The sequence below is a fragment of the Mangifera indica genome, chromosome 9, assembly GCF_011075055.1.
Source record: "Mangifera indica cultivar Alphonso chromosome 9, CATAS_Mindica_2.1, whole genome shotgun sequence".
Classification (NCBI taxonomy): domain Eukaryota; kingdom Viridiplantae; phylum Streptophyta; class Magnoliopsida; order Sapindales; family Anacardiaceae; genus Mangifera; species Mangifera indica.
Window position 1 is genome coordinate 13,648,464 of NC_058145.1, and position 20,484 is coordinate 13,668,947.

The 20,484-nt window shown below is 32.0% G+C and overlaps 2 protein-coding genes across 4 annotated transcripts; one reads left to right on the forward strand and one right to left on the reverse strand.

The window, feature by feature from the left end:
• The first annotated feature begins 954 nt into the window (after positions 1-954).
• LOC123226421 (CASP-like protein 5A2) lies at positions 955-4,617 on the forward strand. Of its 3 annotated transcripts, none has more exons than XM_044650937.1 (4): positions 961-1,163; positions 1,390-1,701; positions 2,936-3,068; positions 4,039-4,617. In XM_044650937.1, exons 2-4 carry the CDS (start codon positions 1,493-1,495, stop codon positions 4,228-4,230), a joined length of 534 nt encoding a protein of 177 aa, XP_044506872.1. In that variant the 5' UTR covers positions 961-1,163; positions 1,390-1,492; the 3' UTR covers positions 4,231-4,617. The 3 variants fall into 3 exon arrangements, with proteins under 3 accessions (XP_044506874.1, XP_044506872.1, XP_044506873.1); XM_044650938.1 differs by lacking the exon at positions 961-1,163 and adding an exon at positions 1,172-1,257; XM_044650939.1 differs by lacking the exons at positions 2,936-3,068; positions 4,039-4,617 and adding an exon at positions 1,850-2,225 and having other exon boundaries at positions 955-1,163.
• Positions 4,618-6,186: 1,569 nt separating this feature from the next.
• LOC123224674 (homeobox-leucine zipper protein REVOLUTA-like) lies at positions 6,187-12,394 on the reverse strand. The gene is made up of 18 exons (XM_044648344.1): positions 11,520-12,394; positions 11,241-11,400; positions 10,910-10,992; positions 10,721-10,811; positions 10,547-10,642; positions 10,319-10,432; positions 10,147-10,230; positions 9,616-9,771; positions 9,465-9,539; positions 9,130-9,236; positions 8,807-8,990; positions 8,213-8,401; positions 8,014-8,094; positions 7,751-7,885; positions 7,063-7,397; positions 6,752-6,857; positions 6,473-6,622; positions 6,187-6,373 (listed from the first exon to the last, which is right to left on the reverse strand). The coding sequence occupies exons 1-18, from the start codon at positions 11,753-11,755 to the stop codon at positions 6,224-6,226; spliced, it is 2,532 nt and encodes an 843-aa protein (XP_044504279.1). The 5' UTR covers positions 11,756-12,394; the 3' UTR covers positions 6,187-6,223.
• Between the last annotated feature and the right edge of the window lie 8,090 nt (positions 12,395-20,484).

Consider the following 20,484-nt stretch of genomic DNA (forward strand, 5'->3'; position numbering starts at 1 on the left):
ACATTAAAAAAATCAACATTTACATTCTAGTCGCACCCTACCATCTCAAACTCACACATTATTAAAAACAATAAAACTGTATGCGTAACTTTCGTATATAATTTTGTGTACAAACAATGATGTGTGATCGATTATTGTTTTATCTTTAATTTTTAACCATCTAATTATATGATAATACGTCATTATTGATGCACAAAAATTGTGTATATAACAATATTTTATTAAAAATATATTTGTATTATTGAAAAATAAACCAACTCCACCTTTTACTCATTTTCCATTCACACGGGCTATAAACAAAGAAAAATAAACAACAAATTTTTTATTTTTATTTTTATGATGGTATATTTAGTATTTAAATTAAATAAATAAGATTATTTAAATATTTTTTATTAGTTAAAATTAATAGAAAAAATTGAATGAAAGATAAAAATTCATCATTTTTCCTGATAATAAAAATTTACCGTTTTAACATAATTTAAATGAAAAATTGCCATTCTCTTTTTATTTTATAAAATTATTAATTGGTGAAAACCTTTGTACAAAATTTAGGGGACATACAATTAGCCATCTTTAAATGACTCTATCGTGTCAATTCATATAATTATTAATTGGTGAAACCCTTTGTACAAAATTTAGGGAACATACAATTAGCCATCTTTAAATGACTCTATCGTGTCAATTCACAGACTTTATTAATAAAAGAAAATGGTGGATGCGGTACTATACTTTTAAAATTAAAGGGAAGAAAAGGATTATAAAGGAAAATCTTGGGTGAAAAATAGCGGCTTTCTTTTTCGTATAAATAATAATGTGTATAAATAATTTTATTAAGATAAATAACAACATTATAGGTATAATTTTATATATAAATAGTAATATTTATTTTTTAATTTATTTTTAATTTTTAATTATCCACACAAAATTAAACTATTACCCTGAGATAAATTACTTTGCAAGTGCCAAACGCACTCAACGCGAAGTGTCGCCAGTTGACCGTTCAGCAACTCTCTTCTTATCTTTTTTTTCTTTGCTTCACCTTGTATTCATGTTTTGACCTATCATAAACAGTCCATTAATCCATAATCAAGCAAAAATTCAATCACAGTTAAACAGCGATTAGACTTCGCCTTTACTAGATTGGCAGTTTCTTCATAATTAAGGTACGATGGTTAATTATTATTAAATTTAGGTGCATTTTTTGTTCAATATGTTAGATCTTGGTTCGGTTTTGAAAATTCTCTCGACTTTGCTTCGGTAATCTATTTTATTTTATAATTTGAGATTAGCGTAATCGTAATAGTAATTGAGAGACGAATTGAAAGAATTGAAGATTGTTTTGGAGAGAGTTTAATTGACTGATATTTGTTCTTTTTAATGTAATTACAGTTAAAGCGCCCTTTGATATTTGAGTATTTCACTCGAAAATTATTCGTTAGGGAGCGACAAAGAGGGGCGTTATGAATTGAAGTTTGTGGCGGTACAGAGAGAGATGAACGTGAGCCATGCGTCGGTTCACCCTGTGGAAGATCCTCCGACCACGGATGGCGGCAATGCTCCGAGGGTGAGGATGAAGGACATACAGGGCATGCCTGGGACACCTGGCGGCCTTACTTTGCGAATTTGTCAATTGATCTTTGCGGTTGCAGCGCTTTGTGTCATGGCGACCACTAATGACTTCCCTTCCGTAACTGCTTTTTGGTAATATGCTTCTTTAGTTTTTATCAAGTCCACTTATAATGTTTGTTGGTTTAGGGAATGAATGTCTGGAATTTAGGGTAAGTTCTGTAGTTCGTGTTTCCAGCATTTGTTTGGTTACCTCTGCAAAAATACTCTTGATGATGTTTAGTTATGAAGTGCGAGGTGATGAACGCCATCCTCATATAGTAATGTCTAACATGCTATCAAGATGTGTAAGGCTGAGCTGTCTAAAGCCACTACTGATGGTGTGCAATTTCTCATTGTTGACCTGCTCATCAAATGTCTGTACTTACTTCCAGACCTATGTACATGCCAACTTCTTGTTCTGCACCATTGGCAGATTAGTGACAGCGCTGGCTGTGTACTTCAGGATCTTTAGCTAAATTATGGTGCTTGATTGGGCTTTGGTTTGGCCTTTTATGGTTTTGTCTGTGGAATTTTGGCCATGTATCATATTTTTAGATTTGGGATTCATGTTTGTGGGAAATTATAAGTTGTGGCAATTAAGGACTGGCCTTCCAACATTCTGTAGTTCATTTGATATGTGTGTATATATATAAATTATATAGCAGAAATCATATAAAACACAGGTTCTCTGTCCTGCAAGTCTTTAAGATATTATGAGAACAGAACCAGGTAAATTTGAACTTGCTTTTAAACTTGTCCAGAAATGGGAGTTAACACATGATTGTATTCTATGATTCTGAAGATAGTTAGACAACTTTCAAATACTTTAACTACGCTTTTAATTTGTTGTCTATATTTGGGATATATTTGTACGACTTGAGTTCTTGATATACTAAGTTAAGTACATACTTGAGTTGGGACTGGGTTTGGAAATGGGGAGTATAAAGAATTGGCCTTTACCCATCTCCTTAGATTTCAGGATTAGAGGAATCTGCTGTCTGAATTTGCAGGTGCAGCAAACAAAGTAGTTCACACCCATTCAATCTGCCCTAATTAACTCATGCACTGTGAAAACTTGTACAAAGCCTAACCAAACAATGAAACAGATAAACTTTCATGCTGGCAAGCTATCTAATGTATGTCATCTGTTGAGAAACTATATCATAGTCAACATCTTTTGCTCATAATTAGGCAGTTGATTGTTTAATACATATGTGATTGTCCAATGGAAGTGACGAATTTTTAGTTTGTGACTCTGTATATAATGTTATCATGAATGTTTCTGCTTGGATTTATATGAAATTTTTTTTTATATTCGCTATGTCAGCTTCCTTGTTGCAGCTGCTGGCTTGCAGAGTTTGTGGAGCCTTTCACTGGCCATTGTAGACATTTATGCCCTTCTGGTGAAGCGATCCTTGCAGAATAATCAAATTCTTAGTTTGTTTGCTGTTGGTGATGGGGTAAGATAATGCACTTAACCGTAACATAACTAAGTTGTTGCAGGACATATCAACAACTCCCGTGATTTGATGTCTTTTTGGTTTGGTTAAGTCCTGGGAATTTTTTTACTTGTACATTTGGTTTTCTGAAAAATATGTTTTTTAATATAGATGATTCTTTAGCCTACTGCCAAGTTTTTTTTCCAGCATGCCTAAGAACTGGGAATATTTTAAACTGCTTGGTTTTGCATACGATGCTCTTTAAAGAATTTGTTGAAAGTTTATTTTTTCTGTTTGGATGAAAGTGCACATCAGCTATAATTTCATCAAATTATTTTCTAATCTAAAAAAATGTTGGTTGTAATAGCTTGTAATAGCTCAGGCCATTGTTGCTTTACAATCATAGTATGTTGTCATAGACACTGCACTGAGTAATCAATCGGTGCCCTATCACATGCAGCATCAGATTGTCGCAGAAGTATAGGAAAACTTAAGCTATTCACTGATAGCTCAATTATGGATGGAGCCAATTCTAAATTGAGTTTTGACTTTATAGATGCTTTTCTGGTAATTTTTCTCAGCAAAATGTATATATAGACTATGTGAACTTCACAAATTCTTGGAACCATTTTATTTTATTGCTGGTTAGAAGGTTTGATACTACATTTTGAATAGAAAACCTTTGAAGTTCAATTGTGGAAGCCATTCATGGCATTCATTACCAACTATTTTGTGGCGAAGGAGCTTGAACAAATTTTGATTTAAAAATGTTGCCAATAGTGCGTACTAATTTTGAGAAGATTATCAACATGCACTTAAAAGGTTGAAAGGCCATGCCAATATTCGGAATTTATTTTTCCCACAGTTCTTGTCTGTGGCATGTTGCTATACTGTTGCACATTGTAAATTTGTGATTACTTATTTGCTAGTTTATTCATCAAATTAAAAATGCTGCTTTTGTCTAAATCAGATTGCTTCCAATTTTTTGCAGATAACGTCTACTCTTACATTTGCTGCAGCATGCGCGTCTGCTGGTATCACAGTTCTTATTGACAATGATCTTCAAAACTGTAAGCAGAATCACTGTGTGCAGTTTGAAACTGCTACTGCCGTGGCCTTCATAAGCTGGTTTTCTGCATTACCCTCTTTTCTCTTAAATTTCTGGTCATTGGCATCCCGTTGAGAAGATACCATGTAAAAACCCAGAAAGAGAAAGAATACTGTAGCCATTTTGGACTAATAGCTGAAGCTTATATATTGATGTCTGTGTGAATCTATGATCTTTCCCTTGCCTTTCGTGTTTTAAGATGCCCAAGAATGTCACTTGGTTGAGTTGCAGTGTGTATAGGTTGCAAAATCAGGCTGCAACATACATATTCGGTTATAGATGGTTAACTATCCATTTGGTAAGGCGGAATCCAATCGGTCGAATTTTTTAGTGTAACCATAAACAAACCTTCTTCAATTGTGTTAATGCCGCTCTCTCTCTTGGATATGAAATCTTTTTTGATCTAGAACCATGAACAGATTGTATGAAAATTTAATATATTGTGAAGACAGATTCCTTCAATTGTGTGTGTATAGTTTATAAAGTTTAATGTATTATGAATTCTTTAATATGAATTATTTTAGAAAAGGAAAAACGACGGATAGTTAATATGAAAAGATTGTGAAGCAGGTAAGTAGCCCTATTACGTAATGACCAACATTTCAAAGATAAATCAACTACATTAAACAAATAAAATTTTTTTTTTTTATATATAATAAGTAATTTTATCTGATTTTAATTATTTTTTTAAGATCAAATTAATCAAATTGAATAATATCATCAAAAGATTTGAATTTATATTTTTTTATAAATAAAATATTTTTTTAATACTCAAACTACTTACTTCGTAATGCTATTTGGTACTTCAAACAGGAAGCCTACAGTAAACAGTAATTAAAGATCTGGATTTAAACATGGCCATACGTGCAGAAGAATAGCTCCAAAAGAAGGCAACGCCAATCCAATCAATCAGCTTTAGACATTATAATAATTATAGTCATAATCATGTCCACCAAAAAGCCATTAATATTTTACCGCATTACTTTCAAATCTCACATTCAATTAAAGCACTGCAACTCTATGGACCCAAAAGCTTTCAACTTTCTAAGAGCAATTAAGTGCTAGGATTTTCAACACCAAATATTACCAAGACATTAATAAATGCCCGGATACGATTTTGCAGAAAAGTCTTGAATAGTCCCCTGCAGGGATGGATGAAAAGGAAAGGCCAAAGGACTGTTTCACACCCAAGATTTAGTTTCAAGACAATCACATGTCATGAGAGTTAAAAAATTCAAATACTCACATAAAGTTTAGCATCAAAGAATTTTTTATCAGGGTTAAAAATAAAATTATTATTTTATTATTTATATTAAAATAATTAAAATTATATCTTATTTTTTATTAATTAAAAAAATTAATAATTTTTCTTATGATAAAATTTTAAAAAATTCATTTTTTTTTCTAGAATTTGGATATTGAAATTTGTACTACGCTTACTAATGGCCCAAGAAATAGAGTAAAATCCCTAAAAATTTGTGAAAAAAAATCATTTTTTAAAGTTAAAATCTAAAAAAAAAATGTTAATTTTCAAAGTCGAAAGAAAAAATAAAATAAAATAATATATTTTTTAATAATATTATTAAAATAACGATTTTATTTTTATATTTAATAATAATTTTAACGAAAATTTAAAAATAAATAAATTTTTGAACTTTTGAAATACTATCAATGTGTTTTTGTTGGAAATAGTCCTTTGGCCAAAAAGGAAAATGTCACATTTCTGAATACATTTAACAGAGTTCCACCCTGTTAACCCCATTAATTCCATACCTTCGTACAGTGAAAAAATCTATGCACAAACACATACTGTTGAATTTAAATGCCATATTAAATATTAGCGTGGTATCTGTCAAAGAATTTAAAGCTTTTAAATAAAGCCCGTGACCTTTTCAGTATCAGTTTCAGTTTCAAGTTCCGAGATGAGAAAGCAACACTGGAAAAAATTTGGTGCACCAAAAAAATTCAATTAAATTAATCCAGTGCAAAACTTTTTTTTTTTAAAAAACTCCTTTTTTTTTTTCATATTTAACTGGAGGGAAATCTTTGGATAAATAGATTTTACTGTTCACACAAAAGACCAGTTTACAAAGGAGAAGGCAAGACAGTGAACAGAGTTTTCTTCTGCAACAAGGACTTTCCAAGCAACTGCTTGTTCGTATGAAACATGGCGCCCCATTGTTGACATGCAGATGCCAGCCGGTAAATAAGTGAAACCCTGATGGAAAAATGCAACTTTCAGTCAGAATTTGCATCTCTCAACCCCACTTTGATTAATGATATAAGGAATGAAAATTGTTTTTCCATGTTAACTTGCCTGCTGCATTAACTTGGTGAATTCGGTACATAATGACTTTCGCCCAGACTCATCGAAGATTTTATCCAGTGAGATATCTTGTAGAGCCACTAGAGTTGTCTCCAGCATGTCAAGGCCTGCCTGGTTTGCAAAGATGAAAACTGGGAGCGACTGCAGCAGCGAAAAAGATACATACGTAAGAAATATCTCAGATTTATTCCAGACAAAACAATTTGATTGGAATCTAAAAAGCAATTTTTTTATACCACAAATGGACAGGATGTAGATTTAGAAATATACCTTCAATGAACAACACAATATGGCATCCTGATGATGCCAAAGCTGCTTCAACAGTGAGTCGCCAACAACAGAATCAGATCTGAACAACTCTGCCCCCAAATGGAAACTGCAGAAGAAAATGGAAAGAAATTTTAGCAATTTATGCAAAAACAAGACAAATAATATGATAAGAACATGTTTCACTTAAAAGATGTATGATATGGCCGGGATTCTATATAAAGATAACGATTGCATCTTTTCATCTTTGCTTTGTTTGCCCTCTACGCAAATTTGTTGAATGTTTATAAGGAAAAAGTTGAAGCAGAACTTACCTATAGCTTTGGCAGATCCAGTTAGCTAATGTAAGTGCTTCTGGAGAGCCTGGTGAGAGCTTTGGTCCCACAGTTGGGCTCAATCCTGATGGTGTTATCGCCATGGCCACCCTCTGTACAGAAGAAATCACACTACGGACATACTGGCGTGCCATACTAGCAACATTATCCTGTAGATTGCTCTCAAAAGGGAACTGGAAGGCAATAGTCAATACCGATCGGGTATTCTGGCATGATGAAGAATCTCCTGCAGCGTGGTTTGTGCCGGGGCCAACTTCAAGACTCGAAGTAAGATCTAGTGTCCGATGAGTAGTCAATGTACCTTGGGTGTCAGGCTGTATAACAGCATCATCAGAATGTTGTAGAAAAATACAACAAATAATATTAAGAAACCAAGTAAGAGGTAAAATCTCATCATCACAAATTTGATGTGTTACTATTCCTATCATTAATCTCAGATTTGGTGACTTATCCATTCTCATAAGTGAAAATCTTCATGTAGCAACTCCTATTTCTGATGTAAATTCACTAGCAGTTCTAAGATGAGTTACAAACATTCGTCAAAGAAAGCAGTAGCAAAATGTAAATTAGAGCCAGTATTTCTGCATCTTTACAAACATGTCAAGCTTATATAATCATCAGTTACATGAAAAGATTATAGAATTTCTAGATGAAGTGCAGAGCCAACCGTTTTTGAATCCAATGGGATAATACGGAAACCAGAGGGTAGCAATGGACCATCATCCGGAAACATCTCATCGATGGGAGCAAAGACCAGTTCAGAACATGCTCCCACAGCATTTTCATCAACTCCACTACATATCTGCCAAAAAAACAAATAATTACAATAGAATGTAGCACAATAACTTAACCAACCTTCGAAATTAGATAGTACAGAACTAAATAATGCCATAAATCATATAGCAACAAGATTAAAACATGAAGAAGCACCTGCAGTAGATGAATATCCCTTGACACAAAAGCATCTTCTTGAGCAAGAGAATGTCCTTCAAGTCGAATCACTTCAATCAACTGGGAAATTCGAATCTAAGAATAAATCAGCATGAAAAAATACTTGATGTAATCTGCAGACTAAGTGTCACATTCCCTGCATTACAGGAGTTCTGATGAGAGCGAAGACTGTATGTACCTCTTCGTGTTCAATTGTGTGCCCAAATGGCATGATGATTTGGCTTCCAGTAAATCGTGTAGGCCTCATTCCTGGATAAGCAAAGGAACCAGCTTTTATTGATGCAGCAGAATAGGCATCAACATTAAAATCAGCCCACTCTGAACGATGCTCCCGCAAGAAACGTACAAGCACTGCTGGAGGAACATTCTGCAAGGAGGAAGGAAATATATAAAGCTTCAGCTTTAAGCAAGTGAGATGGTGGAAATTGCCATTATCTTGGACAAAAAATAGTACACCTCTTAAGTTCACAATAAACAGTTCACCAAATATTTCACCACCAGCAAGAAGGTAAAATAAATCATTGAAACTCATGCCAGTTTCTAAGTCAACAATAGATTCAGAGCTCAAGATCTAAAATGAACCATGTCAAGGAGCAAGTTCAACATATATAATAAAGTTTATATCTTTCAACTACATAACTTTTCCATTGCATGACTTCCTACAAATGTGATAAAAGCCACTAACAAAAACATCTAAAAGCCCAAATAGAAAAGTGATTGTCATCCAGAAAAACAATCACACTGCATTTGAAAATAAAGTTAAGAAATTTACTTGGAGCAACATGGAAGCCTTTGCACAGAGAATACCACCGAGAAATGAAAGGGAATTAGCATTGTTTGAAGTGGCGCTTAGACCCTTTGTTGAATTTACTGCAATTATGACATCTTCGGCACCATCACAGTTAATCAATGACCAGCCATCATCATTAAATCCATTGATAGCATCATTGAAACCTCTACAAAGAAGAAAAAGCACAAATATTACAGTAAAAATATTGAAAATTTGATTTCACACAAATAGGTGCAAATTAAGTACACATATGGATGTGCTTGTATGAATACAAACATAACAAACCACAACAAGTATATAGCTACCTGCTTAATCTTTGGCTGAAAGTTCTGAGAACAGCAGGCTGCCTGCCCAACCCATAAACTACGTCACCACTAGTCTCTTGAGCTATTTGCCTGATATACCGCAGAGCCTACAAAGAAACCAATTAGTCAGTATCTTACACTTTTTCCATTTCTAATTCGTAGGGCAATGAATTTACTCTACACACCAAATACAACTCAAAACTGATACAAGGAAATAGCTAACATAAGGTAATTTTCTTAAAAGATGGTGGTCCATTAACTCATGTTCTCTCACATCAAGAAATTATATTAAGATGTCATTTTAATTTCTAAAATTAATTAGAGAATCAACTCACTGCGATGGTCATTCTCTGGGCCACTACTTTTGACGATTCATAAAGTGGTCGCAACACCTCTGGCACACTCCATGCCTGATAGTAAATGTTACATATATTAATATCTTCCAAAAAATAACATTTTAAAAAAGAAAACTTGTCAAAGACAAACCTCAAGATTCAGGTGGTCAACGATATGGATGATTGACCCTCCACCCTCACAAGGACGAATCAGATAACCACTAGGAAGCATTTCAGCTCTAACAAATTGAGTAACAGCTGCTGGATTTGGTCCAGCACCAGAACCAGAAAGAGACCTCTCACAGACCTTATAATATTGACAAGAGAAAGATAAAATTAGCACTTCTCACTAGGCCTTTACAACTTAGAATCATAAATACAAACAACTCCAAGGCAAAAATGAACACCTAAAGTTTGAACTGTTAACCAGGCAGTCTGAGATATCAATTGGCAAGAGGACAGAAGAGCTAAAAGGTGCAACTGTGATTGACTAGGAAGAAAACACACTGAAAGATGGTTCAAAGAAACCATGCATATAGTTTGCAATTGCAACAGTAAGTGGTTGAATCAGTATTAACTTCTAAATCTCTTACATGTTCACTAATATTGTTTATCAAAATTGTCTAATATTTTGGTAATACACAGACCATAGTAAAAGATTTCATTGCACATAGATGCTTACCACAAGACTTCCATTGTCTAAACTTGCAGTGTATCTCAGAGTCCAGAAATCCCGTGCAGGAGCCAGAGTGGTTGGGGCATATACCTGAAGCAGCTTTGAGTTTATTTATTCCTTTCAAAAAGACAATAACTACAAAAAACTAACAGCAGAAGAAGTGAAAAATTCCACAAACCTGTGTGTATACAAGTTCAATTGTTCCAGCATTCCCAGCTGGGAACATTGTGAAAACTCCAAGGCTCCGACAGTCTCGGAACCAAGATGGACGATCTTTAAGGATCTCTGCAATCTGTTATAATATTTGTAAATCATATGCATTACAATCTTAGCAGATGAGACAATCAACAGAGTAGATAGAAATGACAGTAAACATCTTATGATTTTATTGAGACAGTATTCCTACCTTTGTGGGTTCTAAACTGACAAGACCGCAGGCTCTAGCTGCCACTCCACTGCAACTTTGTGAAATGGCAAAGATCCCAACCGAATCCGGACCAGGCTGAAAATAAATAATACAATGGAATCAGAAGTAAAACAGAAAAAAATAATAATAATCATACAAGTCAAGACAAAGAACCTTCATCCCAGGCATCTGGACCCAATCGACAGCAGTTCCTGTAGCCTTTGAAAGGAACTCTGCCAAGGTCTCCTCCGCTATTGAGAGAAGTCTGCAAAAAGCATTAACAAATCATACTGTGAGTTTAGTTGAGTCAGAAAAAAATAGAGAGAGAGAGAGGGGCTTGATAACATTGGAGATGAAGATTACCCAGCAGGGTTATTGGCATCTCTCAGTGAATGCTGAGGAGTGGTCACCGCAGAGTCACAGCTCCCATCAGTTGCCGCTGTTGCCTACAGAAATATACATTGAGAATCAGAAGTCATGTCAAAAACTGACAAACGAACAAGAGAAGACCGTTTAATTATTTTTAACCAGGAATAAATCAAAACAAGTTTTTATAAGTAGAAAACTTCAAATCGAATCTTTAAATGTTAAAAGTCGCAGTGTCCAAAACAGCAAGTGAAAGATTTGACCATTGAAGAAATATAGGAAAACCATAACAAATCTGAAATGAAGAAAACATTCCACATATACTTACCGTTTGCAGCTGTTGGCGCATATAGCCATTTTCACACACGAGCTGCGACACCTGTTTCTGCAGACGATCATTCTCCTCCATCAACAGCTTATTCATAGCCGTCAATTTCCGGTTCACAGTTGAGAGTCTTGAAGCCTCTTTTCTCTGCTTCTCTCGACACCTACACCAGCAAAAACCACTCTCAAAACAAACACTCAAACCGACAAAACAAATCAAATGCAAAAAATTAACAAAAATGGAATCTTGAAGAAGATGAATAATCCAAGTGAGTTATTTTACCTTCGATTTTGAAACCAAACTTTGATCTGTTTGGGCTCAATGTTGGAGAGGATGGGACACTCACGGATCAACTGCTGCCTGCGCAAAGAACTGGGTTTGGGGCACTCAGCATAGACTCTCTCAAGCGCCTCCACCTGCTCAGCCGTGTAGCGAACATACTTTCCACTATCCAGTTGATGCTTATCGATACTCCCACTACTACTCTCTCTTTGTTGTTGCGCCATCACCATAGCCATTTCTTGTAAATCCAAGGAGTTTGGTTTGGGTTTTAAAGCGTTAAAGATTCTTGTTTCTTAGTAAAGTCCGTCGCTTCTGATGAGTTTGCAAAAGAGAGAGAAGACAGTGATAAAAGCTGACGCGTCTAAGGCGAAAAACAGCCAAATGTATAGTTTTTCGTAAAACCCTTGCAGTTATTGGTTGATCAACAAGCTGTAAACAACTCGCTTTATCTTTCTCTCCCAATTTTATTTCTTAAATTTTCTCAATAAAAAACAAAAACACCCCAAAAAAATCCAAACCTTACTTCGAAAATCCTGGCTTTCGGGCTTAACAACAACTCACAAACACAAACACTCACAGTCACGGCTCGAAACCACAGAAAAACTTGTTCTGTTTCAGTTTCTAGTTCTTCTCAAACGAGCTCGAAAAAAGGCCAAAGAAAAGCCAAATTACAGCCGGAGAAAAAACGACATGCTCTCTCTGGAAAAAAGAGAGCCACCCAGATGTGGCATCAGAGAAATAATGAAAATGAAGAAACCCGAAGCATGACTCTGAAGAAGAAGAAGAAGAAGAAGAAAAAAGCAAGTGAAAAAGCGAGAGTGAGATTTGAGGATTGAGGATTCAACTTTCAAACAGTGATGAACAAAAGAGAGAGAAGAAGTTGAAGTTGAAGTTCATTTGCACACATACCGACAAACTTAAACAGTGTAAGTTTCCTTTTATTTTCCATTACTTTACCATCTTATCCCTACTCTTTCTTTGAAATGACATCTTTGCCCCGAATTAGTTACTAGTTACCAAATATATGCCCATAAAATTAGAAATGAAATTAATTAGTTTCTAAAATCATTTTAATTTTGATATTCAACTCAACTTGGGTTTTGTCTTGTTTCTTGAAATAGTTATCTTCATTTATGAGTCAACACAGACGACAGTAGCTTTTTCTTTTTTTTTTTTCAAAGTAAATATTTTTTTTTTTTTTCATGTCCAAAAAAACATGTTTCAAGACAAGACAAAGATAAATGTTTGCACGTTAACACACTACTTCTGTTCTGCCTGTCGAAACGAAAAGGCTATATAATATTGAAACAATAAAATTATGTGTATTTATTTTAAATACATAAATATATACATATTTATATATATCATCATATGATTAGATAATTTTGAATTAAGAATAAAACAATAATCAATCATATAATGATATATATGAGTGTGTATATATTTATATACCTAAAATAGATACACATAATATTACTCATATTGAAATTATAATTCAAGCAAACACGTGGCTCTTTCTCCTAATTTGTAAGTTTAATTTGTGTTATTATTAAATAAATCAATCAATCAAACCTCATTTTTTTTTTAATAAATAGAACGGGTTAAATTGAATTTAAATATCTTTTAATTTTTATATTTAAATAAAAAATAATTTAATTTGAATTTATTAAATCAATATTAAAGATGATTTAAATTTAATTTAAATAAAAATAGCTTAGTTTAAATTTGGATAGAATTTATGACTTAAATTTATAGCTTAAATATATTATTCAAATTTATGATTTGAATTTATAGTCCATTGAAAAAACGATATCATTTAACAATTATTTAATATAATTTAAATCATACTATGAGCCAAATTTGAATCATATTGATTTATCTATTCAATTTAAACTCGATTCGATTTTAAAATGAATTAAATCTCTTAACTCGAAATCAAACCAAGCTAACTTTAGAATTCAAATTCATTCTGTTTAGATCTAACTCTATAAAAGTGTGGCAGTCTCGGGATTATTCCAGTGGATCAATTACAATTAATTCCATTTTTCTATCTAAATAAATAAATAACAAATTAAAATTAACGATTTCTTTAATTTTAAGGGGATTTTTTTTTTCAATTTTCACCTGCTTTTGGCATGCGTGAAAAGTAATATCACGTGCTACCCACCATCAGAGAGATTTAATAGTTATTATTATTATTATTAGTGTATGATGTTTCTTTTGTATTATATTACAAGCAACAATAAGGTTGAATTTAATCTTTTTGATACAATCATTGTATTGACTCATATCTTTAATTACAAAATCAACTTAATATATATATATATATATATATATATATATATATATATATATTTTATATATATATATATTTTTTTTATTTATGATTTTTTTTCAACCGACAAGTCTGTTTATATTGATTGGATGAATAAATATGAGATATAATTTAATATATCAAATAAGTTAAAATTTTATAATCATAAAAGAGGTTCGAACCTAAATCTTCTCTTATAATATTTTATCAATTTTGTGCACCATTACGGTCTTACAAATTTTATTATTTTCATATTAAACACAAACGGATTTTCTAACTCTTCACTTACCATCTAAGATTATATAATTTATTTCATTAAAAACCTTCTTTAAAATATATAAATCTTTCCTTAAATATATCAAATTTAATAAAGAATGTTTAATATTTAATTAAGTAGAATTAATAATTTAAACTATCTTAATGGGAAAGAAATTGAACTATTGAGTTTTTACATGGTAAAAACTTGAACATTACTGAAAGAGAAAAAGGAAGAGTCAAAGAGGTGTGCCATTTCATATAGTGAAGAATTATTGCCTTAGCATCTTCAAGAAAATGAAACCCTAATGTAGTTTTCTATGAAGATCCAAGAGTGGAAGGCACATTTTCTCCCATAAAGTTTAGGGTTTTTGCATGAGATTAAACAGTAATCAAACTTCTTATTTCCTCATGAAATGCTCAAACCCTTTTTGTTTCTCCAAAAAAAAAAAAAAAAGAGAATTAAAAGATAAGAGAACAGAGGAACCAAAGATGATTCAATAGTATTCAACATCTGGAAAGCTAACTAAAAGCTTTTAGAAAAATTTTTTTACAGTAGATGTATATGTATAAAAACACAGTTATTATTATTATTATTTTTTTTAACGAGATACCCTTTTGAAATCCTTTTAGAGTTGTATCAACTATTAATCACATCAAATAAATCAAAGATAAATTTAATAAATCAAAATTTAATATTAATATCAGTTCCTCGAGTCTCATATCTAAAATCTCTTTTTCAGAAATCTCAAACTAATACCCTTTTTTACCTGCCCAAGGGTAAAACTTATTTCTAAAGAGAAAAAAAAAAGGAAACAGAAGTCAATCTCTAAAATTTGTATTAAACAACCGAATCATGCAATCTCCTTGAAAAAATAAACCCCTGATGAAGATACAGAAGGTTTGAAGGGAAGCAGGGCATGTTATGTCATATCAGAGACAAAGTTTTCATACTTGAAAGAGACGTAATGAAGTAGAAAAGGTAAAAAAACAAAAAACTGACACACACAAAATAGAAAAAAAAGGGGTAAATATTTAGAAATGGTATGTGTTGAAGTGAAAGTGGGTATGTAGATGATTGGATATTAATCCAATATTTCAATTCAATCTTTATAAATATGTATTGACTTTGGGTTGCGTTGAGCATGCGTGTATCTAAGTTTTGTAAGCATGTGGAAAAAATAATATTACAGAAAAGAAAAGAGGAGGGAAAGCCATGGAAATTGACTTTGAACAACAATGATAATATTCAAAAGCATATTTCATTTCATGCTGTCGGCATTATCAGGTCAGACATAATCTTCTCTCTCTGTGTCTGTGTCGTATTTAGACGTGAAAAGGAAAGAAGATGTTGAGTTGAGGATATTCTATTCTTGATGTGTACACCATTTTTCCCTTGCTCCATCATTACGCATTCATACGCTTTAAATTCATCATACTATCAAAAAAAAAAAAAATTAATGACAAAAGGATAGTATTCAATTATTATAAATATATTTTTAATTAATTATTTATATTTTTATTAAAATTAAAAAAATATATTATTATAATAATAAAAAATCATTATTAAAAATTTATTTCCAAAATTTTAAAGACAAAAAAAATCTTGTTATTTATTGTCATTAAAAATATTGAAGTCAATAGTAGAAAAAAAAATTTCTTGTTAAAGTCTTTTTTTTTTTTACGGTGATACATATTAAAAACTCCTTTGTATAAATATATATTTTAGTTTTCAATAATAAAATATTATTATAATAATCGGTCTTTTATTATTATATTATTTTGTTTGATTTATTAAATAATAAAAATTTTCGATAACTTTTTATTATTAATAATGATATAATAAGTAATTGGATTACCATTTCTGTTAGGGTAAGTAGATTCAGGGATCTTGCTAAAAAAATAAGAACTGAAATTATTCGATTCCTAATATTTCATAACTATAATTGAAACTGAAACTTGTAAAACAAGTTCCTATCCGAAACTTACTCAATCGGTTCCAATTCTTATACTACGTATTTGATGGTATTCACATATTATTTTTTTAAGGCCAAACGACTATTTCCCACCCAAGGTTTAGCGTTTTCTCAAATGTCCCCCCTTTAACTATGGAAACACCAAACACCCACCTATGATCGGTTAGATTTAACAGAACCCCAACGCCTAAAAATTTAATCTTATTTTCCCCCCTAAAAGTTTAAAAACTAACATTTTTTCCTTAAGCTAAGTTTGAAAAGATTGCATTTTCCCCCCTAGGGTTTATTTCCAAACCTTTCTCCGTCGCTTTCTCCGGCGCCATCACCAGTCGTCTTCCCCTCCCAACGGTTTCTCTTCCACCGACGACCCCTCTCAACTCAACCTCAACGCATCCGATGCAAAGAGAAGCTGTATGGGAAGAGAAATCGTCTTCCCAGATGAAGACGACTCGTCTTCCCAAAGGACGACGAGTAGTCTCGTCGTCTTGTCTTCGTTTGGGAAGACAACGTCTTCCTAGACGACGACGACAACTGGGAAGACGAAAAACTTCATCTTCCCCAAAGAAGTTCTTCGTCTTCCACAGCTTCTCCGACTCCGATTGGAAGTCCAAATGGGAGGAAAGAGATCTCCGAAAGGTGAGGATGCTTCGGGAGGGAGAGACCGTCGACAATGCTTCAGGAGGGTGAAACTGTGATTTTTTAAAACTTAAGCTGGGGGAAAATTTTAGTTTTTAAAGTTTAGGGGGCCAAAATATATTATATTTTAGTTTATTTTTAATATTCTAGAGAAATAACGATTTTACCCTTATCACCATTAGAGTTTTGTTAAATCTAACCGGTCATGGGTAGGTGTTTGGTGTTTCTATAGTTAAAGGGGGGACATTTGAGAAAACGCTAAACCTTGGGTGGGAACTAGTCGTTTGGCCTTTTTTTAATCATATTAAAGATTATAAATTACTATTCCAATCCCCAAATTTCTCCTGGAGAATTGCTAGAAATAAGATTTCATCCTCTTCGTTATTCACTTCTCACATAACAGTACAATACTTCTCTTGCTTTTTTTTTTTTTTTTTTTTTTGAGGTTTTGACTTGTTTCCTTTCAACACAGCAGGTTCAAACATTATTCTTAGCCCTTCCTCTCTTTAATCATCATCTCTGTGGTGGTTATAAGCTTTAAACGAAGCAGACCCATCTCTATATATGCATTTTGAAGACTGCGTGGTGAAATGGCATCATGCATGCATAATGATGTCTGATTTTTTTTTTTTTTAATTTGAATACTCTAATACCATTTTCATGCTCTTCCAAATTAAATATAACAAAGCAATTTGTTGTTAGTCATATCATATTAGTTTTGGATTCTCTTGAATGAAATGGAATTGACCGGTTCCGTAAATTTAGAATCAAAACCTACCCAAAATTGATCGGTGAGTAGAAATCGGAACAAAAGCCGGGTATCCATGGTTTTGATTTGGTTATTTTGCACACTTACAATCTCTTTTTTAAAAATTATCAATACAATTTTAATTTTGTTATAATTTTATTCTTATTTATTAATTTTTTAAAATTAAATTATTTTTAATTTCAATTAATATAATAAATAATATGAACAATATCTTAGAATAATTATACTTCAAAACATTTAAATAAAATAATATATTAATATTTTTTATTATATCAAACCAAATACAATAATTATTAATATATTTCAATTTTTAATAATTTATATTCACTAATCTTTCAAATAATCTATCTTTGTATTAAACTTTCATTTAAAGATTACCTAAATGAAACATGCCCATAAAATTATCAAAAAAATCTCCAAGTAATATTTTAATGTGCGTTAAAAGAAGAAAATGAAATAAATATTATATAAATGATTAAAAGAAGATAAAGTTATGGATGACATGTGTCTTACATAACATGTTTCGACATAAATATATATACATATGTAGAAGTAGTACAATGAATGAAATATGATGAGGGATAGGAAAGTCAAATGGGTTTTTTTTTTTTTTCATTTGTAAACTTTTAAATGATGGGATTAACATTCTTCCACTTTGTCCCCCTCTTACCTAATTTTTCGCTTTTTTGTTTTATTTAATTTTAAAATTAAAACAAAAATGTAAAAAGCTTCGTGGTGGACAATGAATGGGGGGTTTATGGGTGGAGTGGAGGGTTCGCGTATGGTATGGATGAGCTTTAGGCGAGAGCCATTGCTTTTGTCTTAGGAAAGGAATAATGCAGTGCTTCCTTAACCCCCTTTTGGGCCCCATTTGGGTCCAATCAGTGTGGGCCCAGACAGAGAAAAAATATAAACGATTGTTTTGTTGCGTAAATCAATAGAAAGTTGACGTGGCATTGTTTCGAGGGTCGGTGTCGTTGAAGTGGAGACTTGACCCCACGCTCCTTCCTCACTCTTCCTCCAAACTTTCGCTTCTTTGTCACTCTCCCTACAAAAGCTATGCTATTTTCACACTTAGTTGCATGGTTAATTTAGGCATAAATTAGTGGTGTATTTAATTTATTTGATATAAATTTTCTTGTTTGATTAATAATAATAAAATATTATTTCACTTAAATATTTTAACCCAAAAGCAAAGGTGTCTTGATAGGTCAAGACTACACAACATCAAAAAAGAGGGGAAATGGTAAGGGTGGCTTGCATAGGTGGTGGCAAGATATATCACCATTTGTTCGAGTTAACTATTCCGAGGTTTATATGAAACAAGTTCAGTACCTAAAACTTTTATAATCTTTTTCTCAGTTTAGTTTGACATAATAAATAAACATAGTATCACAAAATTATTAAAAATAATATATCTAACAAGATAAACTATAAAAAAAAAAAATCAGTTGACAGTAATATAAAAGATAGTAATGGTTTAGACAAACGGTGGTTGGTGGTTGTATAAGTGGTGTAAGTGGTAAAAGAATAATTTTCATTTAGAATAGGAGTATTTTTATTTCAATAATTATTTGAGTAAGTGTAAAATACTCATAATTGAGAATTAAGGTTAATTGTTATTTTAATTGAATGTGAAGATATTTATGTCTTTACAAAATTAATTAGTAAAGGTAAAATCATAACAAAATTGGCTTTTTATACTATATATTATGTTATTTTGGTAATAAAATATTTTCAAAATTTTATCACCTTATGAGACAAACAAGATAATATTAATAATAAAAGTAAAAAATTAATAGGACAATCAAAGAGTACCTGAAACTAAACACACCCTAAAGTTTTTTTGTTGAAAAATGTGACTCATATTCAAATAATTTACCACATTTCTGGTTTCCAAATTGATGAGATGGGTGTTCTATCACAAGAAAATAGGTGTTCTAAATGATAAAATTTTGGAATGAGATAATTTAAGTTAGAAACGAGAATTTTGAGGTGTCGTAGAAGAGAAGAACAATTGTTTTACCAAATTTGTTGTTACTCATATTAGAAACACCTTAATCGTTCTAAGGAGAAACGAGTCATTTCAATTATTGTTTCAAGCATGTCGATTTGCAAGAAGCAAAATGGGAAGAGAATGAGGTCATTCCATGGAAACCAAACAAAGGTGAAAAGCAAAACGGGTGGAAGAAGATTTTTTTATGTATAGTTATATTGTCGAATTACTTAAATTTTATACATCTTTATTGCCTTGTTTTCCCTTGGTTTAATTCAAATCTTGCATTTATCAGAAATTTCAATGGCAACAGTTTCCTTCCTTGTCAGTGGTGTTCTGCAAGCTATTCCACTCAATTGGCTCATTCATTCCTTCCTATCCTATTCAACATAAAGTCCATCAAGCTGTTTGATTTACACTTTTGTCATAAAAGGTTCCAAGTACTTTAACTTTGAGTATTATGGAATGCAAAAACTTTAATCAAATCAAACAAATCATTGTTAATTATCCTAATTCTTTCATTGTGTCTATCAAAGTTCAGGCTTTTGAACAAGAATGACCTGTTTGAACCAAGGATGAGACAAACTTTCATGTAATTGGTTGGTTTCTTGAGCAGTCCCTCATGCATCATCAGTCTCTTTCTTATTTTTGTTAATAAGAAAATCTTATTCGAGTTAAAAGACTTTCTTATAATTGAATTAGTTATACCAAACAGGTAAAACTCTAGTCTAATTATTAATTCTAAAGAGGATTTAAATTTTTATTCTCGTATCTAAAATCTCTCTCTATCAATTATTCAAATTACCCAATCTCTCTATTTTGTATTACCATAATTAAACCTCCGATCAAATCAGATGAAGTGACATTAAGATTTTTTTAATCTTATGGCAGCATAAATAAATAATTAGGCTTCAAATAATGTAACATTAAAAACAAAAGGTTAGGCCAGTGGAGGGCCAAGGATTAATTTAATGATAAGATCTTCATGCCCTAAATTATACTTTATTTTCCCCCACTTA

Bases quoted from the DNA above. Each gene is read 5' to 3' on its own strand.
- LOC123226421 (XM_044650937.1), top strand. From the start codon at position 1,493: ATGAACGTGAGCCATGCGTCGGTTCACCCTGTGGAAGATCCTCCGACC. The intron at 1,702-2,935 runs GTAATATGCTTC...TCGCTATGTCAG, and splicing joins CCTTCCGTAACTGCTTTTTG to CTTCCTTGTTGCAGCTGCTG. The intron at 3,069-4,038 runs GTAAGATAATGC...AATTTTTTGCAG, and splicing joins TGTTTGCTGTTGGTGATGGG to ATAACGTCTACTCTTACATT.
- LOC123224674 (XM_044648344.1), bottom strand. From the start codon at position 11,755: ATGGCTATGGTGATGGCGCAACAACAAAGAGAGAGTAGTAGTGGGAGT. The intron at 10,433-10,546 runs GTAGGAATACTG...ATATTATAACAG, and splicing joins TCAGTTTAGAACCCACAAAG to ATTGCAGAGATCCTTAAAGA. The intron at 9,772-10,146 runs GTAAGCATCTAT...CAATATTATAAG, and splicing joins TAGACAATGGAAGTCTTGTG to GTCTGTGAGAGGTCTCTTTC.